Consider the following 21,766-nt stretch of genomic DNA (forward strand, 5'->3'; position numbering starts at 1 on the left):
CCTTAGCTCCCAGGCTGGCATGTGAGCAGTGGCTCTCTGTTCAGATTGTGACCCACAGTGGGTTCATAAACTGTGGTAAAATTAAAAATATTTACTTACAGACAGGATCTCACTTTGTAGCCCCAACTGGTCTGGAACTTGCTCATAAGACCAGGCTGGCCTTGAACTCACAGAAATACACCTGCCTCTGCATTTTGAGTGCTGGGATTAAAGGTGTGCACCAGTATGCCCAGCCTTAAATATTTTTGGTTTTGTGTATGTGTGTGGGTATGTGCATATGTGTGTGTAGCGCCCACAGAGGCTAGAAGAGGGTGCTAGAAACTGAACTCAGACCATCTGTAAGAGAGCAGTGCACACTCTTAACTGCTGAGCCATCTCTCCAAGCCCATCCTCACCCTGGTTTTTGACACAGGTCTCTGTAGGGTCGGCTGGACTCAATATCACAGCAGTAATCCTGACTTAGCTTCCTGGGTGCTGGGATTGCAGGTGTACACTACTACTGTGCTTGTCTCCAAGTTTTTGTTTTGTTTTTAGATTTTGAGACGGGCTCTCATTACACAGCTTAGGCTGGCCTTGAATTATAATTCTCAGCTCCCTACCTACTGGGGTATAGATATAAGCTGCCAGCCCAAGTGTGGTAGAAGAAAATTGTACAAGGCAAACATTAAAAGTAGCTTTAGTCCACTCAAGAGGCAGAGGCAGGTGAATCTCTGTGAATTTGAGGCCGGCCTGCTCTACAGAGTGAGTCCAGGACAGCCAGGGCTACACAGAGAAACCCTATGTCAGGAGGGAAAAAAAGTGGCTTTAGTCTCAAGACAGTTGCTTTTATTGGCTTATTTTTATTTTTTCCACAAAAATATTTTCCACTGCAAGGACATGAAAACACACTTTACGGTTCATCTAGTCGAGTCAGCCTTTTTGTAAACTTACTGAGTATTTTGTGGAAATATCAGAGAAAAAGAAATAAACAGTTAACAGCCGCTGCCTGTTTATATTAACAAGTACAAGAGATGTGGACAGCTCCTTTCTTGGCCAGACACACCTGAGTAGATTACTGTGGCTCCCACTTTTGTGACTAACTTGTATTTAAAAATATAAGTATGGAAAGCCTAGATTACAGTGCCCTGAGTTATCATGGAGTCATGGAAACCAACTTGCAGTCATTTCAATCTTGTTAAGTTGATGAGGCGTAGCCAGGTGGGTGGTGCATGCCTTTAATCCCAGCACTCGGGAGGCAGGTGCAGGCTGATCTCTGAGTCTGAGGCCAGCATGGTGTACAGAGTAAGATCTAGGTTAGCCAAGTCTACACAAAGAAACCCTCTCTTGAAAAAGAAAGAAACAAAGAAAGTTGACTAGGTGTGTGACCTGTAGTAAAGACTGAGATATAATCCATATACCAAGATAATTCACCCTTTTAGAGTATATGGTTTTGTTTTCTTTTTGTTTTTTGAGACAAGGTTTCTCTGTGTAGCCCTGGCTATCTTGGAGCTCATTCTGTAGACCAGGCTGGCCTTGACCTCAGAGATTCACCTGCCTCTGCCTCCCGAGTGCTAGGATTAAAGGTGTGCACCACCACCACCCGGCCAGATTGTTTTTCTTAGATAGATGCTCCTTTGGTTGAGTCTTTTTTTCATTTCTGGAATTGAGTTTGGCTACTTTTTGTCAGTATTCTTGTATTACTTATGGAAAAAGTGGATTCTCACCGTCTTTATTATTCTCTTGACAAAAGCTAGCGATAATGTTCTGACATAAGTCATTAAGCATGGGTAAGTGAAAGCCCATTCCCAAATTGCTGAATGAATAATACAGTGCGACAAAATAAATTAGTGAAGCAGGTGACACTTCAGGCCTTTTGCTTTGGCTAAATACTTCTTCCAAACCCCTCAATACTGCTGTTACAACACCACTTTTCTGCTTCGGTATTATATTACAGACTTGTTTGATTTTCCTATGTATCCTTAAGCTTTCTTTCCTCTTCCTTTGTTCTGTACACCTCTTTAAAACATCAAGGCTCCCCCTGCTCTGAGGAAGATGGAGCCCACAGGAGATACCGGATCTATTCTTGCTGTATCCAGTTGGTTGAGTCGGGAGACTTGCAACAAGAAGTAGCATCTGAGATCATAGGATTACTAATGCTGGAGGTAAGAGGGGAGAGGAAAGGACGGCTGTCAAACCTACTACATGGGAGTAAGAGCTGTGGCTTAAGACGTGGGCCAGGAAGGTATAAGCCACTGAGAGGGTGCTTACCTTCTGGTACCGTGGATGTAGATCTCCTGTGGGTCTTGAAAGCATTAAGGGATTGATGGAAGGTTCTAGCCTTTGAAGTCCTTTACAGTTACAAATACGGACCAGAACAGCACGATTCCATGAATCCCTTACAGGGCCTGTTTAGGAGGTCATGTCTGTTTAGTAGTTCAGCAATAGACTTATTTCACAGAAAAGTCTCAAACATTGGGTTAAGATTTTTTTTGTCCTTGAACTTTTAGGTTCACCATTTTCCAGGACCGCTACTTGTTGAATTAGCCAATGAGTTTGTTGGAGCTGTCAGAGAGGACAGCCTAGTGAATGGGAAATCTTTGGAGTTATTACCCATTATTCTTACTGCAGTGGCTACCAAAAAGGAAGACTTGGCTGGTGAGAAAGGTAAATTTCTTTCAGTTCTAGTGACTCTTCTTTCTTCATATTATGAATTCAGTTTCTCTATCCATTTTGTGTTTTAGGTAATTTGAATGGGGAAGAAAGTAAGAAGCAGTTGATTGACAGCCTGTGTTCTGTCAGGTGAGTTCTGTAGGTCTATCTCAGGACTACACACGGCCAAAGCCAGACAATGGTTCCTTTCAGGAACTGATATTTGTAAAGTTTTTTTGTTGTTGTTGCTCTTCAGGAATTTTCTTTTGTTTAGTTTTTAACAATTAAAAAAAAAAATCTATTTTTTATATATACAGTGCTCTGTTTGCATGTACATCTGCGTGCCAGAAGAGGACACCAAATCACATTACAGATGGTTGTGAGCCACCATGTGATTGCTGGGAATTGAACTCAGGACCTTTGGAAGAGCAACCAGTGCTCTTAACCTCTGAGCCATCTCTCCAGCCGCCCCCCCCCCCCCTTTTCTTAATTATACGAATTAATAGGGCTTTTTTTTGTTTGTTTTTACTAATTTTTAAAAACTAGGATACAGAGTAATGAATTTCATTATGGCATTTTCATGCATGTGTCATTGTACTTTAGTTAACTATACTTTAAACCCATCCTCCATTGTACTCTGCATTTCCCATGCTTGCCGCCACTCTCAGATATATTCTCCCCACGGCCCCCCCCACACCCCCCTCTCTCTTTCTTCCTCTCTCTCTCTTTCATGTGCCACCATCCTGGCTATATTTGTATACACTCATGTGTGCACATGCTGCCACTAAATCCTGTCCGTGCTTTTCCAGACACTCTGGCCTTTCTCACTCCCTCAAGCTCCCCACCATGTCTCTCCCACTGAATGCTATGCTTACCTCAAAAGGCACAGCTTTTCTCTTCCCCCTCTATTTTCCCTCCCCCAGGAAGTTGCCAAGATTTAGCTTGCTTGCTCTGTTTTTTTTTTTTTTTTTTTCTTTCTCAAATGCTAATCAGATTGTCCTTGAGTTTGAAAAGAAAAAGTAATACTGTCATAACTTAACCTTTGGTTTGCAGGAAGTGTATGGGAAAGAGATGTTTTAGGATACTAAAACTGCATGCGCTTCCAGTTTATTTGACTCTTTGTTTAAACACAGCTGCAGCGTACTCTGTGATCTGGAGAGTCGTGATATCCTTAAGGCAGAAGAGTTGTCTAGTGTGTTTGTGTTTTATTTCTTTCTTTATTTACTTTTGAGACAGGGTTTCTCTGTGTAGCCTTGGCTGTCCTGGACTCACTTTGTAGACCAGGCTGATCTTGAACTCACATCGATCCACCTGCCCCTGCCTCCCAAGTGCTGGTATTATAGGCGTGCGCCACCACGCCTGGCTTTCTTTCTTTGTTTTTAAAACACTTTAATTCTCTTAGTTTTAGAGACGAGGTCTCATTGTGTAGCTCAGGCTAGCTTGAGCTTTGTGGCATTCTTCCTGTCTCTGCCTCCCAAGTGCTGGGATTACAGGTGTGCACCATCAGGCCTAGCTAACTCTTATTTTTTAAAGACAGGCTCTTAATATATAGCCCCCAGACATACCATCCTGCTGCCTTAGCCTCTGGAGTGCTGCCAAAATAGGTCTGTGTCAGCAGTCCTGGTTTAAATGTTTTCCCTGGTAAAAAAAATGTTCACAGTAATGTGTTAATATACCCAAGTAATATTTTGTAAGTATGTATGCCAATTGTGTTTTGAGAATTAAGTTGGTATTTGTGAGTATGTGCTTTTTAAAAGTTATACCTGCTACACTCTGTAAAATGCGTATAAAGTGTGTTTGCTCCCATGACTTTACCAGTATTGGGTACTATCAGAGTAGTTTGTTTGGTTTTTGGTGCTATGGTATAAACCTCATCATCTATTTTGATTTTCTAATCTCATGAGTTTAAGATTAATTATTGGTCCTATTTCTTCATGTTTGTGTTTCTTTAAAAGGCAAGGTGTCGCCGGGCGTGGTGGTGCACGCCTTTAATCCCAGCACTTGGGAGGCAGAGGCAGGCAGATTGCTGTAAATTCGAGGCCAGCCTGGTCTACCAGGTTAGTCCAGGACAGTCAAAGCTACACAGAGAAACCCTGTCTCGAAAAACCAAAAAATCCAAACCAAACCAAAAGGCAAGGTCTCACATAGCCCTCAAGCCTGCTGTGTAGGGCGGGGACCTTGAACTTCATCCTACTTCTGAAGTGCCAAGATCCCAGGGCCGCCACGCCCAGCTGTTGTTTTAAACTGTATTTGTTTCGTCTTCTTTCCCAGTATTGAACATCAAACTTGAAATGCCCCCCCCTTCTTCTTCACTAGTTTTATGAAATTACATGTAAAAGTGAAAATAATATAAGCGCTTACCTTTCCTCACTGTCTTTTACCAGATGGGCCCAGCGATTTGTGATCCAGCTCACTTCTCTGTTCAAGTAAGCATTGCTTGTTTGTTTGTTTGTCTTTGCATCAAGCTTTGTCAACACCCTAGAGAAACTGAAGCACAGCAATGGTACCTCAGTTTTCTGTTCTGGAATTTGCTCCCCTTTTTCTGTTTTTGGATTAGTTTATTAAATACATAACTGATACATTTATTGATTTCTTCTTCTTTTATTTTATTTATTTATTTTTGTTCTTCAAGACAGGGTTTCTCTTGTAGCCCTGGCTGTCCTCAACTTGCTTTGTAGAACAGGCTGTCCTCGACTCAGAGAGATCCACCTGCCTCTGCTTCCCAAGTGGTGGGATTAAAGGTGTGCGCCACTATGCCTGTCGGCTTTATTGGTTATTTATAAGAGTACAACTACATAGCCGGGCGTGGTGGCGCACGCCTTTAATCCCAGCACTCGGGAGGCAGAGGCAGGCGGATCGCTGTGAGTTCGAGGCCAGCCTGGTCTACAAAGCGAGTCCAGGACAGCCAAGACTACACAGAGAAACCCTGTCTCAAAAAACCAAAAAAAAAAAAAAAAAAAAAGAGTACAACTACAGTCTAATATCTACTTTATTCTTTAATTTAAAATTTTATTTAAAGACTTGTTTTATTATTTCTTTATGCATGCATGTGTGTGCGAGTACCTGCAGAGGCCAAATGTGGGTGTCAGATCCCCAGGAGCTGGAGTTCCAAGTGGTTGTGAGCTGCTCACTGTGGGTGTTAGGAAGCAAGCTTCAGTCCCCTGGAAGATCAGCACGTGTCCCTCACCACTGAGCCATCTTTTCAGCCGGTTACATATTCATTCATTCATTCATTCATTCATTTATTCATTCACTTGCGCAGGTGCACGCGCGCGCGTGTGCATGTGCATCTTTGCTACATGCAGGTGCATATGTTTGTGAGTGTCGGTTTATGAGGGAGCCAGAGGATGATGTTGGGACCCTCTGCCTTGTGTACTGAGACATAGTATCTCACTTCACCCCACAGCTTGCCTGTTCTGCTATTCTAGCTGGCCAGCTTTTGCAGAGAGCCTGTCTTGGCTAAAATCATAAGCTTTGGGTCCTGGGATCCCAGCCCTGGTCCCCACGCCTGCACAGAAAATGCTTTGCCTGCTGAGATAACTCTCTAGTCCCTACATCTTTTTTTCTAAAAAAACGATTGATAAAATTGTGATTATTCTTTACTTTGCAAAATTTAATTTGTAAAAAGAAAACAGTTGGGCTCTGGCTAGACTTGAAAATCTCTGCTCCACAGGGACGTCCATCTAACAACAGAAGAGATGGATCTTGTGGTGGCAAAGGTGTTGATGATGTTTCCAAAGTTGAGTCTTCAAGAAATACCACCTTTGGTCTATCAGCTCCTGGTTCTTTCTTCTAAGGTACAAATAAAGCATTTACTTCTTAAGTCTTGATGCTTAAGCAGCTATTTCAGGTCAGCTTTTTCAGATTTCTGGTTTCCATTCTAAGACATACATGTTTTTATTTCATCTGTGGTGATTTGATCATGCTTTTTAGCTAAGGAAAAAGTATTTTTTTCTTTGTTAAAAAAAAAAAAAAGGAATGAAGACCTCAGAAAGGGTATAAACTAAGGCCATGGAAAGTTTGCTGCTAGTGTGTTTGTTGTGAGACACTGTTCTGGAGAGATGTGAGCAAATACGTATTCAGACCAGATAGAGAACCAGCAGCAGATGCAAGTAAGGCTACCGCAAAGCCCCCCTGGGTGAACCAGTAAGATCTACTGCGCCTTTTTAGGAATGGGGGTGAGAGTTAACTTGCAGGGGCAGAAGTGACTCAAAGACTACATTATCAAAAGCCCACAGCAGCCTGGGTGACAGCTCACCAAAACTAGAACCCTTGAGTGTCCTGCACACTTGGAGAGGCAGCTCAGCACGTTGGAGAGTGTCTCTTCCGGGTGGGCTCAGCATCTGACAGTCTCTCAACAGTCCTTGCTGTGTATATGTGTGTGAGGACCATGGGGCCTAGCGCGTCTCTTCGGTTGCAGGGACTTCGTGAAGCCTCTGCCCATCGCTACTACCTAAGCTTAAAGAGCTTTCCTGCAGGATGGAATGTTCATCTAGGAGAAAATCACAACACAATGGTGTTTCAAGTTAGGGTTGGGAACCCAAGGCGTGCACCCTATAACCAAGCTGTTTCTCTGGCGTTGTGAAGTATTTCAAACTCAGTTACAACCTTTTTTTTTTTTCCCCTTTTCCTTTTCGAGACAGGGTTTCTCTGTGTAGCCTTGCCTATTCTGGACTCGCTTTGTAGACCAGGTTGGGTTTGAACTCACAGAGCTCCACCTGCCTCTGCCTCCCGAATGCTGGGATTAAAAGCGTGCGCCACCACGCCTGGCTCTGTTGTAACTTGTAATGTACATTATCACCATGGTGCCAGGTTGTGACCTATTTATTTAAATTTGTACTTGGTTATTTTACCTTCAGTTGGGTGGCCGTTCTCGTATTATAATAACAGTTACTGTTTTCTTCATAGGGGAGCAGAAGGCGTGTTCTGGATGGAATAATAGCCTTCTTCAGTGAGCTAGATAAGCAGCACAGCAAGGAACAGGACAGTGACGGGTGAGTAACACGGTGTAGATGTGCAGCGCTTCCTCACGGAGCCAGCTTTGCTTCCGTGCCTTCCTCCCCCTCAGTACAGAACTGTAGTCCTCCCCTAGCTGCTCTGTCACGAAGGTAGGAGAATAATGCAGTCCCTTTACCCTTATTCACACCCTTCCGGGAAAGTACCAGCAACTGTCTTGCAGGATGCAGGTTTAACATCCATTTATTAGAAGAAATTAACAGACAATTAAGTGTCTGCACTGTGTGGGTAGCTTTGGCCTCGGCACTATAGTGATGAGCCACTCAGACGAGATGCCTGCTGTTACAGAACCTTAGAGTTCACAGTGTGTGAAGATGCGTCAAAGGGATGGTATGTCTGTCAGCAATACCACAGCTACTTTAGACTGGGTCAGAGAGAACCATCTCTGGGAAGGTTCTGTTTTAGCCAGAGATTGACTGATAACCACCATATGGGGTCTGGAGAGATGGCTCAGAGGTTAAGATCACTGACTGCTCAGGACTCAGAGGTCCTGAGTTCAATTCCCAGCAACCACATGGTGGCTCACAACCATCTATAATGTGATCTGGTGCCCTCTTCTGGTATGCAGGTGTACATGCAGGCAGAGCACTGTATATGTAATAAATCTTTAAAAAGAAATCATACACAGACAGAAAAGAACCACTACATGTTGATGAGGAGAGCATTTTCAGGTGGGGCATAGTACAAAGGCAGAGCACAGGGTAGCATGTTTGAGAAAGGGGGTGTCTTTTTAACACAAGTGCAGAGTGCTTGTCTGTGCCAGGTGCATCTATTGTACACCTTGCAAGCTTTTTGTACTTATGAAAACCAAGAAACAAACAAATTAAGGTGCTAGCCTATGTTGTATAGCCAGAAAATAGCAGCAAAGCTTTGAATCCAAGTAGCCGGGTAAGGAGTTCATGCTGTCGAGCCTGCTGTGGTCAGCTACTTCCAGTCTGTAATAACCTTTGTAGAGGAGACAGTGGTTCCCTATGTTGACAGCAGGGTTCAGAGAGGGAAAGGAGCTCGGTTCTGACCACACTGGACTGCAGGGCATGTTAGGAACCCAGATGGAACATTGAGCAGGTAGGAATTATAGGAGTTGTAGGGTAAATCTGAACCAAAAAAAATAGATTGTTATTTAATAAGTATTGAAATGTGAGCACACACATACATGTAAAAGGGAAGGGCCTAAAGCCAGGAGACAGGATGGGACTCGCTAGGGAAGATGCGAAGAGGAAGAAACCTAACAGGTCTGAGACACTCTGACTTAAAGATCCAGCGATGAGGGAGGTGAGATCAGTGGCAGTGTCCTGGAGGGCAGGGAAGTTCTGCAAGGAGAAGCACGGGCTGCTGTGTATCCCAGCACGGTTCATTCGTTAGCCCTAACCTGGGCCTTGCCGTTGACTCCTCTAGGCTGTCGGAGCTTGTTACTGCCCCAGCAGACGAACTCCGTCATGTGGAAGGCACCGTTATCCTGCACATTGTGTTTGCCATCAAACTGGACTGTGAATTAGGCAGAGAACTTCTGAAACACTTGAAGGTAGCACCCAGCTCTTAAGATGCTTTCAAGAGAAAAAAAAATTTCTATCTCTTTTTCCTGCTCTCAGGACCCTTTTCCTCCTCCTGGAGTTGCCTCATCCAGCCTTGATATGGGGGTTTGTGCCGACTCCTGGGAGGACTGCTCCTTTCTGAAGGGAAACAGAGGAACAGTGCATGTGGGAGAGGGGAGGAGGAGAGTGAGGCTGGGAGGAGTGGAAACTCTGCTCAGGATGTACTGTATGAGAGAAGAATAAAAAAGTAAACGAACAAACAAAAATTTCCTGTACAGTATCTTCCAAGCAGCTTTGAGAACAAAAAAATCATTGAAGTTCATCTGTTTTTACAATGAAATTTAGTTAATAAAATATATTTATATATATTATTGTAAAGCATATATACATGCTTTACACACACATGCACACACATACACACTCACACTCTCACGCATACACGCACACACGCTTTCAGGTCTTTCTGAGATAGGGTGTTTAGACTGAAGTCTCTTTTGAATCAGCTAATGACCAGAGCACAAATACAGGACATGCATGGGCCGGAAGATCTTTTTGTCTTTGAAAGGAGAAGATATATGCTATTGGAACCCTTAAGCCAACAAGCTCCATTTAAAAACCTTCCTTATGCTGGTCAGACCTAAGCTGTGTACTCTGGGGCCTTGGGCGCCTTCCTCTTTCTCTAAAGCCTCCCTCCCCGCTGTGTCTTTTGGCTGTTTGTCCTCCATGTGTCAGACATCTGTGCCATTGCTAGTTTTTGTTTTTTTCTTCTCTCCATTCTCCCACTCTAGTCAGCTGATGAGAACTACAGCTTGCCTGACCTGGCACTTTTGTCTTTAAATTTTAATTAAATTGCCTTTGAATTAAAAAAAAAAAGTGGGGGCAGGGCTTCCTTTAGGGGCCAGTCAAATGGCCCAGTGGGTAAGAGCACCAACTCTGACTACCTGAGCTCAGTACCTGGGACCAGGGTGGTAGAAGGAGAAAGCTGACTGAGAAGCTGTGCTGCGCCCGGCAGGCATGCAGTGTCAAGGATCTCTTCTGGTGATAATGAATCATTTGATTAAGATAATGACTGCCAGCTTTCTTCATTTATAAAGATACATATTCCCCTTGTAATTAAACAAAAAACAATGTATAGGCTGGAGAAATGGCTCAGTGGTCAAGAGCATAAGAGTTCTATTCACAGCACCTACGTTGGGCTTCTCAGTCACCGGTAATTCCACTTTTAGGGAACAGATACCCTCTTTTGGCCTCTGCAGGCATATACATAATTAAATCTTTATAAAATATGTCCTAATTTATTAGCATGTGAAAATCCTTTGTGCAATAACCATATAATAATTGTTTTTCCATATGTTAATAATTCTTAGCCTAAATCAATAATTAAGCTGGAAATTGCAAAGTGGTAGAATTAAAAGGAGAATTCTTTTACTTTTGGAGTGCTAGGTCTTGCTGTGTAGTCCTAGCTGACCTGGTACTTGTTCTGTCTCCAGGCGTGCCTCAAGCCTGGGTCAGGCTTCTCTCAGCTGAATTTAGGAAATGTCTACCGTATCATTTGTTCTAGCAGTGCAGTAGCAGCTGGCATTCCCCTGTATACTTTCCCCTTCCTTGTTTTGAGCATATCAGGAAAGTTTTTAACGAGTTCTGTTCACTATTCACCAGCAGCCATCATCTGGTTTGAGCTCAGTTACCTGAGTTTGGCTATTGGGATCCCTCGAGGTGGGTTGTGTGTCCTTTCGATGTGGTGGCATCAGCCTATGAGCATTTCTGTGGCACAAGGTAGTCAAGGTTTACTTGTACTTTCCTTGACACACCAGCAGAAGCCACTTCGCCTAGGAAGAAGGAGCCCTGAGTCCATTGTGTGGGACCAGGACTCTGAGCTAGGCTTGAAAACTTCTCCTAACCTGTTTGTTAGTTCATTGTTCAGTTTTTACGTGTTCCAAGTAATCGTTTTTGTTGCTATTTTCAAAGTGCTAGTTTATACCTTTTTTTTTTTCTTTTTAAGATGCTGATATTACATAGCCCAGGTTGGCCTTGAACTCACAATGTAGCCAATACTGTCCTCAAACTCCTAATCCTCCTGCCTCAGCCTGCTCAGAGGGAGGATTATAGAAACACAAACTGCACCTGCCTATGGGATGCAATTGTACTTGAGCTGTGACTGACTTGCAAAGTACCATGATATTGTACGTTCCCATCATCAGCAAGGGCTCCCATCCTTTTACGTCTTGGCTGACATTTGTTACCACTGTCTGTCTTCTGTTCTCACTCTGATGCCTGTGAAATGGCGTCTCTTTGAGCTTTTACTTTGCATTTTGTTAATTGTCAATGAGTGTTTTTTCATGTGCTTATTAGCTCTAATATTTTTGGTGAAGTGTCTTTAAATCTTTTGCCTGTTTGTTTGTTTGTTTGTTTGTGGAGACATGGTTTCTTTGTGTAGTCCTGGCTGTCCTGGACTTGCTTTGTAGACCAGGCTGGCCTCAAACTCTCAGTGATCCTCCTGCCTCTGCCTCCTGAGTGCTGGGATTAAAGGCATGTGCCACCATACCTAGCTTTTTTGCCTGTTTTTTAAGTCAATTTTATTATATAAATTGTGCTTTGGGTATTATACCTAAGAAGTCTATTCCTATTTTCTATGTTCTAAAAGCTTTATAGCTTTACCTCTTCCATTGAAGTCTCAGATCCATCAAAGAACTTGTTTTTAAGCAGGCTGTTGTAGTGTAATGACTTTGTGGTTTATTCTAGGCCGGACAGCAAGGGGATTCCAGTAAATGCTTATGTCCTTTCAGCATTGCTCTTCTTCTCTCTCTAACAAGAATACAGAGATTTGAGGAACAGGTATGGTTTTTTGTTTGTTTGTTTGTTTTGTTTTGTTTTAACAATACTTTGATCCTTTTGTAGTTGACAGGAAAGCATACAAGAACCTATTGTTAGTATCTTTTCCTATCCTGCCAGCAACAAAGACCATTGTTGTGTGCCTGCTGGAAAACTTCAGACTCCTGGCATATGCCTCCATTTCCTGTTGAGAAGGCCAGATGGTAGAGTGGAATAAGAGACTTGTGTTACATGTTCTAGTGCCAAGAGTGCCAGGATAGTTGGCTGCGTGGCAGCAGTCTAAGAACTACCCCTGACACCCAGGGCTGGAAGCATACAGTCCTTGCCCTCTGTCCTTCATGGGTTCCAAGACTGTGAGTGAAGCTTTTGTCTTCATCTTGCTTTTTTTGGTTTCTGGTGTAGAACAGCGATACATACCCTTGGTAGCAAGTGGCAGAGTGGTGAGTTACACACCCGCTTTCACAGTTACACATACGTGACTTACTACACGAGTTGAGACAAAGGAGCTGGTGAGATGGCTCAGCAGCTGAGAATGCTTGATACCAAGCCTGATGACATTAGTTCAGTCCCCGGAAACCACATGGCAGGAGGAGAGAACCAACCCCCGAAAGTGTTCTCTGACCTTTCTGTGTGCACCATGGCATGCACTCCCCCAAAATGCACATGATAAATAAATGTTCAAAAAAAGTTTCAGGGTTGAGACAGGGTCTAAGTTGCCTAAGTGGATTCTCCTGCTTCGGCCTTCTGAGGATCTGAGACTATACACATGCACCATGACCTGGCCTGGGAATGTTTATACTGATGTTTAGACATTTCTCATGAAGAAAGGCCTTTCTCGAACTCTCTTAAGTTCCCACTGAAGCTCACAGCTTTTGTGCCATTTTAATCTCCTTAAACAGTTGGTGTAGGGTTGTGTGTGATTTTGGATCAGAAACTCTGGTTTTGGCTCATTTTCTTATTTCTTCAACTATATTAGGTGTTTGACCTTTTAAAAACTTCAGTTGTGAAAAGCTTTAAGGATCTTCAGCTCCGCCAAGGCTCAAAATTTCTTCAGAGTCTTGTCCCCCAGCGAACGTGTGTTTCAGCCATGATCTTAGACGTGGTAAAGAATAGGTGAGTTGATGAGCCGTATTCCAGAAGGGTTTGAGGAGTCTGGGTAGAAGATGCAGTGTGGACCCATGCTTAGGGACACTCGAAGACTGACAACTGTAGCTAATGACTTTGTAAGATTAAAGTTTCCCTCACTTCAAATTGGTAAAAGAAAACGTTTCTATATTGAAGGAAATAAAAACCTTCCATCTTGGGGCCTAATTTCCTATTCACCTGCCGTATAACAAGAATATTAAGCATTGTCTTTCCTCTTTCCTTGACACTACAACTGTTAGCCTAAGTCTTTATCAACGTCTTGTTATGTGAGGAAAAATACCAAGTTAGCTTGGCAGTGATCTCACACACCTTTAACAAAATCAGGCTGATGGCTATGCCTTTAATCCCAGTACTCAGGAGGCAGAGGCAGTCAGATCTCTGTGAGTTCGAGACCAGCCTGGTCTACAGATTGAGTTTCAGGTCAACCAAGGGGGTAGTGGTGGAGAAAATACTGTTATTTTTATTTGACCATTGAAGTCTGGGACAGAGGTCAGAAATTAATTATTGATTGACTTGACTTAGCAATTTTAGACAAATCTATTTTTGCGGGGAGGGGTGTTTCAAGACAAGGTTAGCCTTGGCTGTCCTGGACTCTCTTTGTAGACACAGCGATCCACCTGCCTCTGCCTCCTGAGTGCTGGGATTAAAGGAGTGTGCCACCACGCCTGGCAACAAATCTATTTAAAATGCTAAGGAAAATATCAGTGACCATCATGGGTATTTTGTTTTATTAATTTCAGGATAAAGATGAATTGTTCTAATAATCTTCATCATGCCATACTTTTGTCTATGGGTTAGATATAAGGTTTTACATTCCAAGCCATAATTTCAGGTCGGTCTCTTTCATGTGCTGGACTCTGACTCAGATTCCGACATGAACGCGGCAGTCAGGCAGAGTAGAGAGACGAGTCCTTGCTTCAGGGTGTTCTGTCTGCTAAACAGGCTCTGCAATGTCTGTCTGCCCTGCATCTGGATAGAGTTTGTTTGCTGGGCCTGTTGGAGACAGAGGCTACTATGCAGCCCCGGCTGACCTTGAGCTTCTGCCAGTCCTGCTTCTGCTTTTCCATGCAGGCTTTGCCACCACACCCAGCTCTATCCAGCTGTCCTTTTCCCCAAAGTCAATGGTGTCTCTCAGGTGTTCTCCCAATAGAATCTCTGCAACTTAGGTCAAAGACTCAGGCAACGCATGACCAGGAAGTGGGAGCTCTGCCCATCTTCTGGAAGTCCCTACCAGCCACAGGATCTAGAATTGTCTACACTTATAATCTAGCGAAATAGGCTCTTGCTATCAGATCAGACCAGGCCTCTGCAGGAAAACATGTGGCTGACACCATTATAATCTCCTTAAATAATATGCTGGTTGGTTATACATGGTTTCTTCAATCAATTCATTAACCTCAAAATAACATATATATTACATGATTGAATTTTGGGTACCCCAACTTGTATTTTGGTAGTATTTTATTTTATTTAAACTTCTGTCTGCCAATTAGCATGGAGAGAGGCCCTGGATAGATGCATTTCTGCTCCACCATGATATACCCCCTAAACACCCTTTGTTCTAGAAAGCTGTGCTCTCAGAGCAGGAGGCCCCATGGGGAAAATAAGATGGAACAAAGTTAAAATGTATTTGGCTTTGCACTCTGAGCACTACTGTACTGTGGTTTATGTTGTTCACATAAAGTTCCATAATATGTCCTGGACCTTACCTTGAGCATCAAGCTTAAGTACTATCTTAGAAAGGGCATGTCAAAACTGATGAATTCTGTGGAAGGAACAAAATGTGTAAACACTGGCAAGAACCATGTAATAAACGCTTCAGGCATACTGACTTATGCTTGTGACTTAAGCCAGAAGGGAGCAAATGAGGTAACAGACTCAACAGGATTGTGCCCTTACACGGTTTGTCATGTTTAGTAGTTTAACTGGCTGTGGTTCCCTGTGGTGTTTTGAAATGTAAAGCATTAATGTAAAAAAAATTTTTTTTGATAAGCCAGTAAGTTTCAGTTTATAACTTGCCTGCTTGGCAATTGTGTGCTGTCCTCCATGATAACCAGTGGAGGACCACAGCCCTGGCCTCCGTGATGAGGAACTCAGACAGCACTTAGCTCTTCTTCCTCCCTGCTCCTTTCCCTCCTCTTTTTCTTTCTTTTGTGCAGAGATGGAGATGAAACTCAGAGCTTTGTGCATGCTGGGCAAGCTGTGCCCTGGGCCACACCCCAGCCCTGTCCTCCTGTTGCCTCCTTGTTAGAGCTAACACTACTTATTTGAACTTCATAATAAGTTTCACTATCTCTTCATTCGCCTGTTTTCTGAACTACATACCTTTCTCTTGGAAAAAAAATGCCCTGAACATGTAACTTTTGTAGTAATTCTTTCTGATACTGCTTGTGGGTGATAAACTTTCAAGTTTTTGATGTCTGAAATTTTTATTTTGCTTTCCTAGTTGAAGAATTGTTTCACCAAGTATAAAATTCTAAGTCCATGATGACTTTTCATTATCTTTTTCATCTAGAACTGCTGGTAGAAAGTGGTAATTATCTGATTTTTGTGTTACTGTAGATAACCTATTTTTTGTTTTTTGTTTTTCTCCATAGAAACTTTTACAACTTTGTCTAATCTTTGCTGTTCTGAAATTTAACAGTTTATGCTTATGTAACTTTCCTTTTTCATGCTACCTGTGACTTAGGGTTGTACTCTTTCTTTATAGTGAATATCCTTCCCAAACACTGGGATAATCTGGTTTTGTGCGACTGGGGAGATGGCTCTGTTGGTAAAGTGTTTGCCTTGGAAGCCCGAGGCCCTGAATTCAGTCTGTATTGTGCATGTGAAAAGCCAGGCATTATGATATGTGCCTGTGAGCCCCGTGCTGGCGAGGTGGAGATGCGAAAGCCCCAGGCCTTGCTGGCAGCCAGTCTACTTGAATCCAGAAGCTCAGGTTGAGTGAATGACTGTCTCTGGGTGTACAAAAAAAAGTTTTAAAATAATAAAGCTAATAGGAGAAGCTGGGGATGAATGTGATCAAAATACAGTTTATGAAACTCTCAAAGAGATAAGAGGTTTTTTGATTGACCAGACAACCAGCCTCTTATTTCTCAGTTTATAGATTATGTGTGTATATGTACCATTTATATAGTTATATGTATATACATGTCATATACATATATAGGTTATATTATACGTTACACATACCTACTTTATATATACAGTGTGTGTGTGTGTGTGTGTGTGTGTGTGTGTGTGTGCGCGCGCGCATGCGCGCGCCTTTTTTGAGACAGGGTCTGATGTATCCCAGGCTGACATTGGAACTTATATAGCAAGGATGACTTTGACCTCATGATCTCCCAGCCTCTGCTTCCCAAATGCTGGGCTACAGGTGTGTGTCACCATGCCTGGTTTTATGCAGTGCTGGGGATTGAACCGAGAACTTCCTGCATGCTTGGCAAGCACTCTGTCAACTGAGCTACATCCCTAGCTCTGTATGCATAAGTCCTAGGGTAGGAAGAATGGAACATATACTTGATTTACCTTGATCCTTTCTCTCCAGAGTGAATGTTGTTAAATGTGTCAAAATACACAGCTGTCCGCTTTGTTCTTTAGTGCTGTGTTATACTTTGCCTGTGTTTTAATAGGTAGATACAGTGATATAAACAACCACTCTAAGCTTACCCCTTCCACTGTAAAGGGTGACATCAAGTGGTACTCACCAAGGGTCTATTGCTTACAAAGCTATTTGTAGTTAGCTCCTGCTGTTAAAACCATATCGTTCATCCATCTGTGCTGCAAATACTTACCGAGTGCTTTGTGCTTAGGCTACATGGGTAAGACCCTGAGCATCTGTCTCAGCCTAGAGAGACGGCCAGCTGTGTAAGTGTGCACACAGCGCTGTGTGGGACGGAGAACTGAAGAACAACTGATAATGAAATCTTGAGTGGAGATTGAAAAACGATCATTGCACTAAAATGCTATATATTTCTTTTACATATTTTTTGCTTGTTTGTTTGTTTTTGTTTTTGTTTTTGAGACAGGGTTTCTCTGTGTATCCTTGACTGTCCTGGACTCGCTCTGTAGACCAGGCTGGCCTCGAACTCACAGTGATCTGCCTGACTCTGCCTCCCAAGTGCTGGGATTAAAGGCATGTGCCACCACCGCCCCGCGGTTTCCATTTTTTAAAAAAGATGTTTTAGATGCTTTTATTTTTGACTGAGGATTGAATCCAGGGCCTTGTACATGGTAGATAAGCATTCTACCACTAAGCTACACTTCTAGCCCATCATTTCTGGACTCTCCTTAGTAAGTACTCTATCTGCCCTTGGAAGCCTCTGGCCTACGTTTCCGTGACTGCATTAAGAATTCTGTCAAATATCAGTGCATGCAAAAGAAGATCTGTGTTAAGAAATGAACAAATGGCATTGAGTATGAGGATGGGTATTTACTAAGATTCTTAACTACGCTTTGCTTCCTTGCAGTGTTCACAGTTGGGATCATGTAACTCAAGGTCTGATAGAACTTGGTTTCATCTTAATGGATTCATATGGGCCAAAGAAGATTCTTGATGGGAAAGCTATTGAAGTTGGCTCTAGTCTTTCTAAAATGACAAACCAGCATGCATGTAAACTGGGAGCTAATATCTTGTTGGAAACCTTTAAAGTAAGTGAACTGGCTAGTTTTATGTCAACTTGACACAAGCTAGAATCATCAGAGAGAAGGGAGCCTCAGTTGAGAAATGCCTCTGTAAGATCAGGCTGTAGGCAAGCCTATGGGGCATTTTCTCATTAGTGATAGATGGGGGAGCACCCAGCCCACTGTAGGTGGTGCCATCCCTGGCCTGATGGTCCTGGGTTCTCTAAGGAAGCAGGCTGAGCAAGGCATAAAGCACAAGCCAGTGAGCAGCACCCCTCCATGGCCTCTGCATCCACTCCTGCCTCCGGGTTCCTGCCCTGCTTGAGCTCCTGCCCTGACCTCCTTTGATGATGAGCTGTGATGTGGAAGCAGAAGCAGAATAAACCCTTTCTTTTCCAGGTTGCTCTGGTTGTGATGTTTCATCACAGCAACAGCAATCCTAACTAAGTCAGAGTCTCATTTGACTGCCATCTCCAAATTGTACCTAAACAGTATAAATAGAGCAAGATGTTGTCTGGGAGTTTGGCAGATAAGGAAGTTTGACAATTGGCAGAGTGTATGTGACAGCTTGGGATGGTTTTGAAATATTATAGATCTAGGTTGATGAATACACTCTCAGTTTTCTTTCCTTTTTATCTGTGTTGGGAGAGGGAATGGTATATCCCACAAATGTGAGTGTGTAAAAACACTTGTCCTTATGTGCGCGTGTGTGTAGAGACCAGAGCAGAACGTTGGGCACCTTCCTCTATAGTTATTGCCTTGAGACAGGATTTTCCACTGACCCAGAACCTTAAGTTTAAATGGAAGGTAGCTTTCTTTTCTTCTAGCTTTTTGTCTCTGACAAGGACATGGGAGAAACATATTAAAAAGGGGGAATTATTTTGGTTCCTAACTTTAGCTGTTTCAGTCTGTGCTTGACTGGCTCAATGCCTTTGGGCCTAGGTGGATCATTCATGGCAGCAGGAGCAGCCGGGGGAGGCCACTCACCTGACAGTGGCTGGAATGTGGAGAGACATAGACACAGAGTACACCAAAGAGTCAAAGAAACAAATGGGGCCGGGGCTAGGGGAGACAGACAGACAGACAGACACCAGGTCAAGCTCGTACTAGCTGGTTTGTTCCTTCTTTCTCTCTTTTCCCATCCAGCCCATAGCCTACTGCTTATTTCTGTCCACACTCAGGGTGGTCTGTCTTTCCTGCTGTCCCACGTGCCAGTAGTGCCAGAAATATTCCATACTAATCTAGCAAAATCAGGTTGACAACCATGACTTTAATCCCAGCATCCCAGCGCTCAGGAAGCAAAACCAGGCAGATCTCCATGAGCTCTTTGCAAATTCAAGGCCAGCCTGGTCTACATAGTGAGATCTAGGACAGCCAGAGCTACATACCAAACCAAACCAAAATTAAGTTGACAATGAAGAAGAACCATAATGGTCCTGAAGAGATTGTTCAGCATGTAAGAGCTGTTCCCAGCATCCCATAGTGGCTGCAACCCTCTGTAATTCTAGTTGCAAGGTGTCCAGTGCACTTTTCTGGCCTCCTTGGGAACCAGGCATGCCCATGGTGCACATATATGTGCATGCAGACAAAACACTCATGCACATGAAAATAAATGAATCTTTTAAAAGGAAATATGGCTAACAACATAGGATATGTTTTTGTTTTAAATCTATATTTTTAAAAGCGAGATCCATTTGATTTCAGAGGTGTTGGCTATATCAAAACATCTATAGAGCATATAATTGCTATTAAATTACTAACAGTGTGAGTCTAAAAAACTGAGAAGGTCAGCTGGGTGTAGTGGCACACACTATAATCCCAGCACTCTGGCAGGCAGAGGCAGGTGGATCTCTGAGTTTGAAGTTAGCCTGTCCTACAAAGCTAGTCTAGGACAGCCTTGACTACACAGAGAAACCATGTATCGAAAAAATTACACTGTCAAGGTAATCAAATTCAAGTAAAAAGTTCTGATAAAATACAAGTTAAATTTCAGAGCACCCCCCCCCCCCATCATGCTCTGCATCTTGGAGCTGAGAAAACATCAGATAAGATCTTGTCTCTGAAACTTTCCACGGGCTTTGACATTTTATGTTTTGGAAGAAAAGTTATGGGTTCTGTCAGAAACATGACTGTTGACTGTACTGGATACCTCACGTGAAGGTAGTCTGTGTACTCTTAGGTTAATACAGTAAGTATTTCCCACACCTAACCCATCATTTGGGCGAGAGTGAGGAGAGTCGTGATTCGGTTTTCTAGATGATCGTGTTATATCCTGATTTGTCTGAAAAGTTGAGTTTTATACATATTCAAATTATGGTTGTTCTGCCTAACATGCATGGATGCTCTAGCTAGCTGAAATTCACTCAGGCATGCTTTGCTAACTTTATTATTCTTAGATCCACGAGATGATCAGACAAGAAATTCTGGAGCAAGTCCTCAACAGAGTTGTTACTCGGACGTCTTCTCCCATCAATCATTTCTTAGGTACTTAACTTCAAAAAGATGGACTTTTTAAGAATGTTTCCTTTTAAGTGTTACAATGATCCAGGTCTGGGGTCAGGAGGTTGGGGCATCTATGGATTCAAGAGATAGCTCAGTGCTTAAACCGTTTGCCATGTTGGACTAGAGTTTGAGTTCAGGACCTTAGAACCCACATAAGTGCCAGGTGAGCAGGGTGGCCTGTTTGTAATTTCAGTCCCAAGAAGTGGAGACGGAATTCCCCGGGTGGGCTGGCATAACTAGCCAGTGATGGGCTGTGAGGTGACTGGGAGACCTTGCCTTGTCAGGTGTATCAATGCCAGTCTCTATATGCATGCACACACACACACACACACACACACACACACACACACACACACACATCCACCCACACGTGCATATACACACACTCATGCACACCACACACATACACACGTGTGCGCACACACAGGCGAAGTGGGAAAAAGAAAATAACAAAACTTAATAGTGACATAAGAGAGTGTATAGGTATCTTCTAATGTGTGAATCCACTGCCTTTTTCTTACCCACCAATTTTGCTAAGAAACACTCTGCCGTTTGACCTGTTACAGCTTCTCCAAAACTTTTGAAGTCCTCAGAACTGTAACTGTTTCTTATCATGCCTATGACCAGTTGCCTCCTCCCCTTTTTTAATTGCTAACTTCTGTTTAACATTTTAAATTTTAGAGTTTTGTAAGGTTCAATAATTAATATTATGTCTTACAACATTATGATGTCTACTTGATATAATCTCCACATTTAATGAGAATTTAATTATTTTTAACATGTGTGTACACTGTGAAGCCATTACCATGGAGAAATGAACCTGAACAACATAACTTGATACCGTTGTACACCTATTAGAATGCACAAGATTATAAGAATGACTACGGCCAGGCACATGCCTTTCATCCCAGGACTTGAGAGGCTGAGGCAGGAGGATCTCTGTGAATTCAAGAAACAGGCTTATGAAGGCTACATACCCAGACCCTGACTCCAAAAAAAGAGAATGACCACACCAACTGTTGGTGATAGCGTCAAATAACTAAAAGCTGTTGGAAGAAGGCAGAGGGTATTTTTTTAAAGTATGTAAAATAGGTAATGTTAAAAAATAAAATAGACTTCATCAAATTATAAAATTTTCTTTCTGTGTGCTATTACTACAAAATCTGATGTCAAACCTAAGGTTGGGTGAAAATGTATGTAAAGCTCACCACTGGGTCCTTCCTGCATCAGCTAGAGGCTCCTGGAACTCTGTAGACCAGGCTAGCCTCGAGCTCAGACCCGCCTGCCTCTGCCTCCTGAGCACTGGATTGCTTGTGCACACCAGCCACCACCCAGCTCAAAGTCATTTTTTAACTCTTTTTTTGTTTTGTTTTGTTTTTCAAGACAGGATTTCTCTGTATAACAGTCCTGGCTGTCCTGGACTCACTTTGTAGACCAGGCTTGCCTAGAACTCACAGAGATACCTGCCTTTGCCTCCCAAGTGCTGG

General features: G+C 42.9%; 1 protein-coding gene across 1 annotated transcript in view; it reads left to right on the plus strand.

The window, feature by feature from the left end:
* Fanci (FA complementation group I) overlaps window positions 1-21,766 on the plus strand; it is a 59,599-nt gene that overhangs the window by 5,752 nt on the left and 32,081 nt on the right. Inside the window, exons 4-14 of the mRNA XM_051148760.1 lie at window positions 2,011-2,141; window positions 2,487-2,643; window positions 2,721-2,778; window positions 5,013-5,054; window positions 6,302-6,425; window positions 7,537-7,622; window positions 9,040-9,166; window positions 11,919-12,011; window positions 12,985-13,121; window positions 17,624-17,804; window positions 20,174-20,261. Of these exons, the coding sequence (XP_051004717.1) occupies window positions 2,011-2,141; window positions 2,487-2,643; window positions 2,721-2,778; window positions 5,013-5,054; window positions 6,302-6,425; window positions 7,537-7,622; window positions 9,040-9,166; window positions 11,919-12,011; window positions 12,985-13,121; window positions 17,624-17,804; window positions 20,174-20,261 (1,224 nt within the window). The remainder of the gene's footprint in view (window positions 1-2,010; window positions 2,142-2,486; window positions 2,644-2,720; window positions 2,779-5,012; window positions 5,055-6,301; window positions 6,426-7,536; window positions 7,623-9,039; window positions 9,167-11,918; window positions 12,012-12,984; window positions 13,122-17,623; window positions 17,805-20,173; window positions 20,262-21,766) is intronic.

The sequence above is a fragment of the Acomys russatus genome, chromosome 7, assembly GCF_903995435.1.
Source record: "Acomys russatus chromosome 7, mAcoRus1.1, whole genome shotgun sequence".
NCBI lineage: Eukaryota > Metazoa > Chordata > Mammalia > Rodentia > Muridae > Acomys > Acomys russatus.